This window comes from Molothrus aeneus, chromosome 3 (genome assembly GCF_037042795.1).
Source record: "Molothrus aeneus isolate 106 chromosome 3, BPBGC_Maene_1.0, whole genome shotgun sequence".
NCBI lineage: Eukaryota > Metazoa > Chordata > Aves > Passeriformes > Icteridae > Molothrus > Molothrus aeneus.
In genome coordinates this window covers 59260975-59274920 of record NC_089648.1, presented here as the reverse complement: position 1 = coordinate 59274920, position 13946 = coordinate 59260975, and the positions used below count along the sequence as shown (strand labels likewise).

General features: G+C 36.8%; 1 protein-coding gene across 1 annotated transcript in view; it reads left to right on the top strand.

The window, feature by feature from the left end:
- The window catches only part of LAMA2 (laminin subunit alpha 2), a 254837-nt gene that overhangs the window by 207794 nt on the left and 33097 nt on the right, over window positions 1-13946 (top strand). The window contains exons 44-49 of the mRNA XM_066546117.1: window positions 515-697; window positions 3477-3631; window positions 5250-5393; window positions 6288-6421; window positions 11126-11285; window positions 13760-13884. Of these exons, the coding sequence (XP_066402214.1) occupies window positions 515-697; window positions 3477-3631; window positions 5250-5393; window positions 6288-6421; window positions 11126-11285; window positions 13760-13884 (901 nt within the window). The remainder of the gene's footprint in view (window positions 1-514; window positions 698-3476; window positions 3632-5249; window positions 5394-6287; window positions 6422-11125; window positions 11286-13759; window positions 13885-13946) is intronic.

The window sequence follows — 13946 nt, the reverse complement described above, 5'->3', positions numbered from 1 at the left end:
ATTACCCTGTCATATATCTTGTTCAAGGATTTGAGAGAGCAGAGAGCAGCTTAAACTAATAATTCTTCTGTCCCTGCTATGATAATAGTCAGATAAAAGCAGAAAGATTCAGAATGAGGTAGACAGAGCTCATGTGGGACAAAAACAAACGTGCAGGGATGGCATAATTTAAGGTGTGGCTGAAAATAATTTGTGGGAAAAATAGAGACAAGTAACACAGTAACTCTAGCTTTCACTCAGCCAGAAAGGTGCATGACCTCTAATTATGACCCAAGAGGAACTACTTAGATGTGATGAGAAAAAGCAATCGAGGTTCTCTTTTCTTTCTCTTGTCAGAACTGACAATGATAATGGTTTATTAAAGATTCTATGGTATTTCTGAGGTGCTGTTGTATTTGAAGGGTTTTTCAGAAATAAAGGTGGAGTTTTTTGGAGCACAGATATATATGTTTACTCAAAAAAAGTTAGTTCTGCACTCTGGGCAATCATTTTCATTATCATTTTCTACCTACAGATACAGCTGTAAAGGTGCAGGCAGCCAAAGACAAAGCAAGACAAGCCAATGATACTGCAAATGATGTCCTGGCCCAGATTAAAGACCTCAATCGGAATCTCCTGGGCTTGAGAAAAAACTACAGTAAACTTACAGATGATGTGGCCAAAACAAATGCAGTTGTGAAGGATCCAGTCAAGAACAGTAAGATCTTTTTTCGGATTGTTTGGTGGTGGTTTTTTTTCAGTTTGTGCTTTTCATTTCGTATCTCAAAATGAAACAGAGACACTCCAGAATTTCACTTAGATAGCATTACTACAGTATGCTGGGATAAAAGGACTCTCTATCACTTCTATTTTCTGGGCTTCTTATATATATGAAAAGTGACCAGAAGTCCCTTTGAAAGCTAATGATTCTGTGGAAAGAATTTTAAATCTTAAAGACTAGTGCTAGTAGTTGCAAGAAAAGCTAATGTCAGCAGGATGCATGTGTAATGGATAGATTTGTTCCTCAGATTACTTTTTGAAGTATTTAGGAGGTGACTAATCAAAGATTCTGACTGGCAATTCACTGCCTGATTCAAGAAAAATACCTCATACTAAATCTGTCTTCAGTCAATCAGATAATCAGTCCTGGGAGAAATGCATGGCTTCTTTCATATACGTTACTATTTTTGGTAGAATACTGAAGACACTGAAAAAAAGAAAGAAGATTCTGGGAATGGAGTTTTATCTGCTTTTTTTTTTTTGGGTTTTTTGCCAAGAATTCTGTTATCAAATGTGACAATTACTTTAGCATTTTCACTTTGGTTAGGATGGATAAAAATGAATTCTATATTACAATACATTTTATGGTAGATTGCTAGACCATGTCTCATATAGGAGTATACAGCCACAAAACTAGTGTCTTTAGAAATTGACTGAAGGGCTAATTCCTCAGCTATTCTGGGCCCCTGGACTGTTGGCAGCTTGATGAAGCTGGGCACCTAAAAACATACAGTTTAGGAGGCTGTCATTCTCATTCTGTGAACAAATATCCTCTGCCAGTTGTTGCTGTACAATGTTGCTGTACAAGTGAAAGTAGTTAATCCCAATGGCTGTTTTCCCTGCCTGCCCATTGCAAGTTCCCCATTGCTCATCAGCTGAGATAGAAGTGTGAGCCCCAGTTCAATTCCCATTGGGTGCATGCAAGTTTAGACAGTATGAAAAGTAGTTGTTGATTAAAATAGTGTGGTTACATTACAGCAGGTTGTAGATCCAACAGATCTGTAAGGTCTCTTGCAGGGGAGTGGGAAAAAACTGAGAAGCAGTCTTAAAGCAGTCGTTTCTTGGCACTGCTGAATCTAGACTAGGCCACCTGTCCTAGCTCAGGTATTCTGAGCCTGTGTGTACATTAACACTTTAGTTGAGATTAGGAGTGAGAATTTAAAATTTAATCTCTTGATTGTGCCCAGTGACCATTATTTTGTTTGCATTGAAGAGTTATCTTAACACTTGCAAACTGTTTCATAAAGCTGAACTGTGAGATGTTCTCCAGAGGTACACTTCTGTCATTCTCCAAATGTTAATGGATACTCAGATTACAGACTGAGATTAAAGTAATGTAGGGTGAACCATTGAACCATGTATGAAGTGAGTAGGCTGGCACTCATGGCTAAATGCAAAAGTAGACACAGCCTCTCTATGTCAAAATTCAGGCGCTGAATTCTCATTTTCATAGGTATGAAATCTTTAAAAGGTAAAAAGTCATTTATAGACTCATCCTGTCCCTGACTTTCCTTTACATTTCTGTTTAGATCTTCAAAACATTCTTTTATGTTATCTTCTCTCTCTTACGTTATTCTCTGTTTTTCTCTTTTCTTTGTCTCCATATCTTGCCTGCAGAAATTTGTACGTATGTTTTTCTTACTTGCAGCTTATAGTGTGCATTTTCCAGTAAACAATTACTCATTGCTTACTGCCAAAGCCTCTGCATGGTCCTCTGTGTTTCTCATTCATTGAAATAGCTAAATAGTTACTTTTTGAGAACTTTTAGATAAAGTGACTTGGTAGCTAGTTTAACTCAAATGAAACCTTAAGAAGCATCTGGAGGGTTTTGGTATGAGTGTTTGGGTCAAAAAATTAGATATGCAGCTTTTAATGCTTTGTCTTAGCATTATTTTTAGGGCTCTTATTATTGCTATTATTTTCATGTAATATGCATCTTTGTGGTAAATGCATGTTTGTCCCTTTCAGTGTCATCCAAAAAAACCCACACCCTCATGCGAGCCAAGGGTTGCAATCCTTAGATCTGCTCATGAGTTGTCAAAGAGAGAGTAATATTCACTAGTTGTATGTTGAGAGGCAAAAAGGGAATTTGAGGCTTAAAGAAAAAGAGTGGCAAAAATATCATGGTAAAATTATTTACTTCACCTGAAAAACAAAAAGAAAATAATTTCTAGTTTACTGTCACTGTTTTTAAATATGCTTTCAGAACATACACAGAATTTTAAGCTTGTGACTAGAATAAAACCTTTTTGTATTTGTGCCCATTACAGTTAGTTCAAGAATTAATTTCAAGTTAATTTTAATGCAGTAATTTCAGAAATTACTTATGAAAACCAACCAGGTTTCCTTAATTCAGCACTTTTCTTCAAAATTTGGAGGGTTTTTTTTTAAGCAGAAAGCAAATATTTAATTCATAAATGTATTTTGCTACAGGAAATGTTTTCCATAACTATCATCCTGACCTGAAGCATAGTTACATCTTAAAAAATCCTGCTTTAACACCAGTGTTTGCTGCTATTGCTACTTTAACTTGATTCTAGACATTCTGAAATTGCCTTATTCTGTTCAGGTATCTTCTGGCCTGTGTGTACCTCATAGCTGCATATACAATCTCCTGAGCGTTGTGTATGCAGAATTTTCTTGGATTTTATTATTGCAATGTTTAATTAGTCTCTGACACTATTCTCTAAAGCTCTGCCTTATTCTTTTTTCTGAAGTTGCTGATGCAGATTCCAGTATTAAAAATCTAGAAAAGGAAGCAGATCGCCTGCTAGATAAAATCAAGCCAATCAAAGAACTCCAGGATAACTTAGGGAAAAACATTTCTCAGATAAAAGAGCTGATAAACCAGGCTCGGAAGCAAGCCAATTCGGTAAGTCCCATTTTTCAGAAAAAAAGAACTTTTGAGTACTGATGGGATTTTATTTTCTACTTTTTATTTCTTTTCTACGGGGTGAATCTTTCCTAATTCTAAACATGCATAAAGAGAGAAAATAATGGAGTATAATTTCTCAGAAAAGAAGAGACTATTCTGATGATTCTCACTCTGTTTCTTGTTTCTTCATTTAAAACATGCTCTTGTTAAATGAATAACATCTGTAGGAATGGATCTCAAAAGGTTATTTTTAAGAACTATTGTAGGTAATAGTACAGCAGAAGAGTCACAATATCATTGAATTTTTGTGAAAACAAAAATGTATTTTTCTGCTTCAACACTGCTAGTAAGCCCCTGATTTCATTTCATAGAATTTACATTACTCAAGAATGACACCATCGCAGACTCACTGAAATTGCTGAGTATATCTGCTTCTCCCATATTTTTTATTTTTTTCTGTCCAGTAGCAGCACTGAAGACTTGAGCTTAAGAATATAGTTCCAGTCCAATTAGTGAGTTTGGAGTCCATCTCCCTGATTCAGTAGTATTGTCAACTCTAGGATCATCCAGTTAATACTGAGATTATTCAACTTGTGATTTAAATAGCAAAGGAAAAAGAATAATGTAGATGATACTTGAGAAATCTTCCTCAAAAATTGTTGAAAAATAGTTTAAAAAATAATTAACACAATAATAGGATACTGGGAAAGAAGTGATAGGATAAATAGTTGGATGCTGGTGAAAGAAGTTTTCAGCACATATGTGATGAAATCTGTACAGAACAGAAAGCCAGGCTGCGGTAATATGTTTTGTTACATTCATCTTCTGTCTGAGAGCATTTCTGAGATAAGGAAATTAGAAGTTTGGTCCTATAATGGATCTCCTTTTTAGCAGAGTTTGCTGTAAGCATAAGGTGATACCATTATGTACATTTCCTCTAATGCTTAAACATGTCTAGCTGGGTTTGAAACACCATTGTACTGTGATTATGTCTGTGCTGGCATTATGAAAGCAAATAGTAAAGTGTTTTTATCTGTGCTCAGAGCCTGAGGAAACCAATACATGGATCCAAACACATATGTCACTCAGCTGTGGAAATAAAACTTAGTTATGAATGCCAACTCCATTGGGGACTATGTAAAAGCAATGATAGACATAACTGTTGGTTTTAAAAAATTGTGAAAAGGTGTCTTAAATTGGCACAATCAAAGCTATTACAAGGGAAAAATAGATAATTATGACTACCCAACAGCAATATGCTGTAATTCCTTCAGGAGTGCTGCTTATTTTCCTAGCTGCATCTTCTACTTATAGACCATCTGTACTTCTAGAATTCCACTGTTACCAGCATTAGACCAGTATATCTTCTAGCTATTTTTGAACTACACAGTTCGTCCTTTGAATGTGAGTTCTAAAAAGAGATTTTATTTCCTTTTACTAAACAATCCCAGAAAGAAAATTCGATTTCTACCTTCTTCTCATATCGAAGTAACTGGTGCATGAAACAGAAAAATGTGAAGGGAAAAAATGTGTAATATTCTTATAATTATTTGGAAGCATCTACGGTTAATTCTGGAATAATAACTGAATTCTTTCTGTTGTGCTTTTTTTGAAGATCAAAGTGTCCGTGTCCTCTGGAGGCAATTGTATTCGCACATACAGACCAGAAATAAAGAAGGGAACATACAACACCATCATTGTCAATGTGAAGACTGCAGTTGCTGACAATCTGCTTTTTTACCTTGGAAGTGCCAAGTTTGTGAGTCTGTCTCCTGCCTTTCATGTCAGAGTTGCTCGATCAAATCATACTACTGATAAATAAAGAAGATGAGAAAGGCTTTTTTTCACCCAGAGGCTTCAAAGCAGTAGAGAGAGTCTAAAATAATCTAGACATTTACTGTCTTTGGTATTAATATAGCGATTTCTAAAATATGACCAGCAAATTTTTTACATATATCTTTATTTTAACTAGATACGAAATAGCAGGCTTCTACATGAACTACATTAGAGCTTTAAAATTCACAGTGCAACCAAAGTAATTTTGGAGTTGGTTGTGGGTTTTCCTTAGGGAATGAAGTAGCTAATCATATTGCATCTGTCAAAGCTCCTATTTATTGTAATTTCAAGTCAAGACTACAATTTCAAGCATAATAATGGTGAATGATTCAGTTTCCCATGAGGCCTATAGCAGACAGACTTCTAGAACACCCAATATTAATTCAGTAAATGGAAAACTATTCTATTTTTCAACATTTCCAACATGTATTTTATTTTCCTAATGCAAAATGAAAAGGCTGGATGGCATCATGTATCTCAACATCTTTCTGCCATCCAATGGATGTTTCAGTGTTCCTCTGAGTTAAATCCTTCTGTTCATGGCTGCAATATTAACATTCTGTAAGTCTGGCGGTCATTTGCTGCATGTCACTGAGAGAAATAATTTGCTGTCTTTAGCTTAAGATTCCTTATTTGAACCAACAAAAACAGGAAAAAGAGAGTCTCATTTTAGAGCAATGTAAGAATTAATGTCAATTCTTTACTATCTGTGTGTGGGTTTCTGATGCCTCATTAGACCTTCTGAAATGTGAAAAGTTCTGAAAAACTTCCTTAATCAAAGTATAAGATCACTTCTATTTTCATCTTTTGCATGTAGACCGACTTCTTGGCCATAGAGATGCGCAAAGGCAAGGTGAGCTTCCTGTGGGATGTGGGATCTGGAGTTGGACGGGTAGAATATCCAGATCTGACCATTGACGATGGGTTTTGGTACCGGATTGAAGCCTCTAGGTAAGTAAATATTTCATTTCCAAGATTTTAGAAAAATGGCTGCTATGAGAAATTCTAGTCTGGTTTGACAAAAGGTTTTGAACCTGCATCAGTTAGTACCAAAAGTGTATGCACTACAGTTACTTTCGAAATGTCAATTGTTCTCTGTCAAGGATTTACTTTAATCACACATTTCCCCTCTAGCATCAACAATCTATGACTCCTTATATTTATTACCTTTTGTTTATCTATCACTCTATCGATTGTCTTCTTCAACTAGCTTACATTTAAAATCAGTTACAGGTTTTGGCACTTGAATAACTACTATTCTTTTCTCCCTGAATTTTAAAGAGGAGCAGCTTTTCTGAATTTCTGGTCTTGATACAGTACTGCAAGTGAATGGTCTGTCACACAGCAGTATCTTGATTCTAATTCAGAATGCCATTCCTGTAGGCAAAATGTCTCATCAGACTGGAAATATTTATGAAAGATACAGTTCATGAAAATTGAAGGAGGAGATATTCCAAAAAGTTAAAATATATTTTGTAATTTGAGATCAGCTATTTAATGCCTTTGAACTTTAGAAATATAGATACATAAATATTCAAATCCCAAATTTTTTAGCTGAAGCTTTTATTTTTCATTCAAATAGCAAACACATGGCATATGGTGTAGTAATCACAGCATAAGGATTGCATAACTCTATAGCCTTTATCTTGAATAGATCTTAGTAATTTAGATAACATCAGCTCTATCGCAATTTGATAGAAAGCTGAGTAATTTCTCCTGCATCATTACAGTTAATTTCACATAGTATTAAACATAGAATGGATAATATAGTTAGAAAATGAGAGAATGAAGGAGGAAGAAAACAAAGCACTCTAATTCTAGTAACATGCATAGCTCCCAGAAGAGGAAATGGCATTCAGTTTAAATAATTTAATGAAATCACAGAAATCAGCCATTCAGAGCAGAGAATTAAATAAAATTATGGCACGGTCTCCAGAAGCTGGCTTAATGAAACCTTACTGCTAGGAAAATACAAACTGGGGTACAATACAAATTGTTGAAATCTTCACCAGTTCACATTACGCATACCAAAGCAGCTTCATGACACAGTAATGCCAGGCTTTCATTTACAAGAAAGCTGCTTCAGCAGAATATGTAGCCAGAACATGGTATAAAATACACACATCGTACAAAAGCCCATTACCTATTAGCTGGTTGTTCTGGATATATAGGATGTGCATGCCATTAGTTTCAAACAAAATGCTGGATCAGCAATTTAGAATGATTACAGCTGCACAAATCAGAAGTACAGAGCAGTGTTTAGGAGAATTACATTACAGAGGCATTACGTGGATTTGTGGGATTAAGATGAAGAGCTTGGGACTGATTTTGCATTCTTAAGGGAGACTTCACAAATCACATATCCTATGGAAGTCCATTTGATAACTCTGCTCTAACTCCCTTCCTAACCTGTTGGAGAGTTTTACTCATTTTATTCCCTCACACATTTTCTCCAAATTTCTGCTCAGTTCCAGCCACAGGCTTTTTCAGCCTGACAGAATGGCCTGAGCAGCTGGAGCAGGGCATCTGCTTAGCATGAGGACATAAGATGAAATTCTGGCCTTACTGAGTTTTGCCATTGTTTTCAGTGGTGACAAGAATTGACAATAATAATGATATGGTGTTAAACCCACCATAGGTTGATAGCTATTCTTAAGAATCCCAAAGGGCCTTAGAAAGAAAAAATGTGGCACAGAGGTTTGAAAATTCTCAAGTTTGCTTAGCATTCTAAATAAAATCTAAATATGAAAAATCTGACTGTTGAGTAATGATCAGAGGTGGTCAGTTTATGCATGCACCAAAATTTCCAGTTAGTTAGACTAAATTGATAATTACTGAATCACTTTTCCAGGGATACTTTTAATTTTCATCACCTTTTTTATTTAGCATACTGATCCTTGGCATTTTATTGTATATTCAGATGTTATAATGGAAATTCCTTGAATTTTTGTTAATGGAATTGAAGTAAAATTTGTTTATTCCTATAGGACTTTCTAAAGGAATTCACTGTACTTTGATGATGCCAGAGTTTAGCAAATGTCACTTACAAGTTACTTACCTGCTTACAGAAGCAAATCTGATTGGCATCAAGATGCAATCAACCCAAGTATCAATTAACAAAGGAAAATCTAGCATAACAGTATGTGACAAAATTATTTAAAGCAGATTTACAACATGCAAATAATGTCAATTTTGTGAGACAGTCAGATGGATGAGAGAATATTTTTGAGACTCACTAGATCAGTGTTACTTGACTTCAGTAGGCCTCAATTAGGAGCAGAACCTGATTAGTTGTGATTTTAATCAACTGTGATTCAAGTATTACCATTGTTTTGATTGTTAGTGACAGAGTTTAAGCAGTGCCCTTCTTTTGAGGACAAAGGATGCCTGAATCACAAGTTCACTATAGACACATCCCGTTTAGTTCGTCAAGAATTGAGTCTTAAAGTACTGTAGCAAATATAAACCATGCTTTTCAGTGAAGTTTTTCTGTGTTTTCAAGGGGTCAAGGACCAGAGTTTAATACGTGGTAGTTTATAATTTAATGCTGATGAGATGCTTGCTAAAGTCATCTCATTTATATCATGCCTCTCCTTAGGAGCAAACACTGCATGTCATTACACCAATTTTTGTAGAATATAGAATATGCTGAGTAGGAGGCATCCATCAGGATCATCAAGAGTAACTCCTGGCCACCTCCACGACATCTGCAAGAGACACACCATGTACCTGACAGCGTTGTCCAAACACTTCTTGAATTCAGGAAGTCTTGGTGTTGTGACTGCATCCATGGGGAGCTTGTTCCAGAACTCAGCTACCTTCAGGATGGAAAACTTTTTTCTGATATCCAACCTAAACCTCCCCCAGCTCAGCTTCATGCTGTTCTCTCAGGTCCTATCACTGATCACAAGACTAAAGAGGGACTACCTGTCCCTCAATTTCCCCTTGTGAGGATGTTGAAGTCTGCAATGAGGTCTCCCCTCAGTCTCCTCTTCTCCAGGCTGACCAGACCAAGTGGCTTCAGCCACAACTCATAAGGCTTCCCCTCCAGACTCTTCACTGTTCTTGCTTTGAACGTGGCCCTGCTTTGGACTTTCTCTAATACTTTAATGTCTTTTTTTTATATTGGGGCACCCAAAACTGCCCCCAGCACTCGAGGTGAAGCCACCCCAGTGCAGAGCAGAGCAGGACAATCCCCTCCCTTGCCCAACTGGTGATGCTGTGCCTGATGCCCTCCAGGACATGTGTGGCCCTCCTGGCTGCCAGGACTCATGTTCAACTTGCTGTTGAGCAGGTCCCTTTTCATGGGGCTGCTCTCCAGCCTCTCATTCCCCAGTCTGTGCACACAACCCCATCCCAGGTGCAGAATACAGCACTTGCCCTTGTTAAATTTCATACAGTTGGTGATTGCCCAAGTCGCTAGTTTGTCCAGGTCTTTCTGCAGGGCCTGTCTGCGCTCAAGGAAGTTGCCAGCTTCTCCCAATTTAGTGTTCTTTCAGTGTCCTTCTGCATATCAGCCCCATAGTGCTGATACATCCTCTGTAATCCTCCAGTTTTACAGAACTGACTATCACTAGAACAATATCTTCCAACCTGATAACTTGTCATGCACGGGGTAGCAATGTCTTTTTGCTGTCAAGTTAGCCAAGATCTTTCTTCAAGCTCCATTGTCCTCCCTAAATAAGAGAGAATTATTTATAGAAGAGACTCCGTTGTGAGCATTTCAGTCTTTTTGAAGATGAAAGACATCCATACTATTTGTGAATTATTAGACATCCTAAAAAGCGTCAGTCTGCTCAATGACTCTTGGTTTTTCAAGATTTATTACTTTTATCCCTTAAAGGGCTTCCCATCAGTAAACATTCTGCTATAAACCAGTTGCACCTTAGACCCACACAAGTCCACAGGGATGGAATCCACCCAAGACTACTGAGGGAGCCACTTTCAATCATATACCAGCAGTCCTCTTCAGCTGGGGACATCCCAGGTGGCTGCAAACTGGTAAATGCGAGACCCATCTATAAGAAATTTCAGAAAGATGATTCAGGAATCATATCTCTCCACAGTATGTTCCTTCTGCTGTAAAAATATGTCAGCAAACTCCTTCCGTGCCAGTTAGTACATTAATATCATCAAAGGAGTAGGAAACAAACTGATGCAGAAACAGTTAATAAATGCCAAGTCCACTGCTGTTGTGTTGCCATCAATATTTGATGTGATTCATAAATGACAATGGAGGACAATGAATTCTTGAACATAACGGGGTTTGTAACTGTTTCAAAAGCAGTCTGACAACTCCATTGCAGGAAATGTGAATTCTGTTTCTTACAGTGAAGGAAACTGAAGTGCTTTATCACTTCATTTCAGTCAAAATATAATCTAATAAACATTCCTTGTTTTGTCAATGCAAGGTCCATGTCATGTGTATAGTGAATTTTGTTCAAAAAAGACATTCAGGTGAGGAAAAGATCTGGTTCTGTGATGATGTCTTTAGCTTATGCAGCCATAAGTGTCTGTTCATTTGTATCAAAATGAGGCATAATCTAGTCAGTCATGTGTGCTTCTGTTAAAAGGCACCATTTAAAATAGAATTTTCCTAAGTTTGGTGTAACTACTGGCTTTGTATGCTTAATTTTTTTTTTTTTTAATCTCTAGGTCTGGAAAAAATGGCACAATATCAGTGCGAGCTCTGGATGGTCCTAAAGCCAGCATCGTGCCAGCCTCATTCAGTGCAGTGTCCCCACCTGGATATACTATTCTGGATGTGGATGTTAATGCTGTGCTGTTTGTTGGTGGTTTAACAGAAAAAATTAAGGTAATGCCTTTTCCAGTGTTACTGTGTTAGCTGACTATTTGTGTGGACAAATTCTGTTATTGCTTAAAATAGAAAGAGTAAATTTTAATATGCTGGTGTCATTGTAGTAGATGCTTTAATTTCAAGTAGTACATTCACACTTTGGAAAGGTTTTTGGGATTTGCCTGGACTGAGGGTGCACAGATATGAGATTTCCCTGCGCACGATGTAACCTTCTGATCAGAAGCCCTGTAGCTGGCTGTATTGATGCAGCATTTAGCCCAAACAGCTAATTCCTGCTGGATAGATGGATGCTTTACCTTGGACACACTGCTGCCCTGACAGGCTTTTGGTTCCTGAGTGACAGGAACTCATTTCTGTTTCTGTACATTTCTGGTCTCCTAACAAGGTATACAAGACTGTATTTTCCCTTGCATTTGGGATTTTATCTTTGTCATGTATCCACAGTATCACCTCCTCCATTGCAGTCTGCTTTTGGTGTTTCTGCTTTATTTTCTTTATTTTTGTTCCAGTTTCCCTCCCTGTTCCCCTACAGATATCTACATCATATCCCTGATCGATTTTCTCTTTTTTTTGTCTGTTCATTTTTCTGGTGACATCTTATACCTTGCTAAACTTCATGAGATGAATAGAAGATGTATGCCAAACAGAATAGACAGAAATCTTTATAAAAAATTATTCTCCAATAAAAGCTAATTTGCCCTTAATTTTCTAATGGCATTCTTTACAAAACAATTTAAATTAACTATTCTGTTCCTGATCAATATTTTAGCATTTGAAAAGAAGCTAAAATTTAGACTTTCCAAAATAATAAACTCACTGAACTTTTTTTACTCTCAAGCTTGTAGATGTCCTCAAGTGTTAAAATAACACAATGTGCAGAAAAATTGAAGTGCAAAACTCAATGTCAGAACAGCTGTTTTCAACCTCAGTTAGGTTAAAAAAATATTATGCAAATATTTTCTGAAAAACTCTCTATTTTTTCATTTTAGTCAGGAAAATCTTCCTGAATTCTTTTTTTCTCTCCAGGTAAACAAAGACAAGGACAGCAGTAGGAAGGCAGTCTATTTTAAGTTTGGTATGGCTGGTATATTTGCAATGTGGAGTTTTAAACACTGTCAGATTTGTTTCATTCAAGTACTGTCTCTGAATTAAAATATAACTTGAGGTTTTTTGGGAATTTCTGTCATCATGTGGCACAGTTGTAAGGCTCACAAAATGAAGACCTTAACCAAGACTTTTCTAAACCTGTGCAGCTCTTTGGACAGTTAATCAAGGTTGCTGGTATATCTTAGGCCACTGACTGAGAAATCTGCTTTTTCATATTATTGGGGTTTGGAATGCTTTAGATTTGTCCTACGGTTTTGTCCACATCCCTTTTTTGTATGCGTTTCTACAGTGTATTAAAAAAAAAAGTTCATTTTCAGTTTTTAAAAACATCTTTCATCTGACTTGAAGAAGACTATGATATTTAGATGTCATGAATTTCTTAAAAGTGACATTAAGTTCATACTTGTTGCTAATTAAAACCTATCCAATTACCTTGGGAAATATCAGTAGCACATTAAGTCTTTTGAGTCATACTTTTCCTTGAGTATTTTCAAATTGCACTTCTCAATGTTCTTTTGCAAGATCTTAATATTTGTAATTGCTGTAAAAACAGCAGGTGCTTGTCTATCTCAAATAGCTAAGTGTATAGATTTTTAATCAGCTCATATTGATGAACTGAAATTTAAATGAATCAGGGTATTTTTAGAAGCATAATTTTTAGTGGAGTACTCTGTGTACTGTCAGCTATTACTACTTTCATCATGGTACCATGTTATGTTCTAATGAGCATTACTCTATGTGCATAACCCTAGCTTAATGAGTTCTGATGGGACATGTGTTTTAATTGCTTTGCCCTCTGCACATTTTTCTGCATCCAAAATTCAGCATGAACAGTGTAACAGCTGAGTTCTCAGCCTGTCTTTTAGCTTGGGCAGTCTGCTCAATTTCCAGTGTTTCAAGCATTACAAGAGAAACACTTTGCTTATTGTATTACGGACTATGACAAACCAAGTCCTTTCTTGAAAGTCTGAAATGAAAACCCAGGCCTTGAACAGGTGAGAGCAGCCCGCTCTCTGAACAGCCAGGAAAACTGATGGTGGAAACCAAAGCAGCTCCTTGTTCTTCAGGACTTGTTCTCCGTAGGCCTTCCCAAGAGTCTCAAATCTAAAAGGTCTTTCCCGTTCACACTGATACAAAGTTCAGTTCACATTTTCACTGATCAGTTGTTCTGTAGGAAGGCTTCTTAGGTTGAATAATGGTCTTGATGTTTAAAATATTACAAAACATCTTATGGGGGTTTTTTTATTATTTTATATGGAATTTTATATGGTATTTATTTTTATAATTTTTGTACCAGTTATGTTTTCAGATGCAGTAGATCACTTCAAATTCAGTTCTAAGGAGGTTTTTGTTCTCTGTTGCAGAAGTCAGATGCTGTAAGAGTCACCACCTTCACTGGCTGCATGGGGGAAACCTTTCTAGACAGCAAACCGATAGGACTCTGGAATTTCAGGGATATTGAAGGCGACTGCAAAGGGTGTGCCGTCAGGTAGGTACAGCACCCACAGTTTCTCACAGTGCTTCTTTAGGGAACCTGCCTGCAGTGACAGT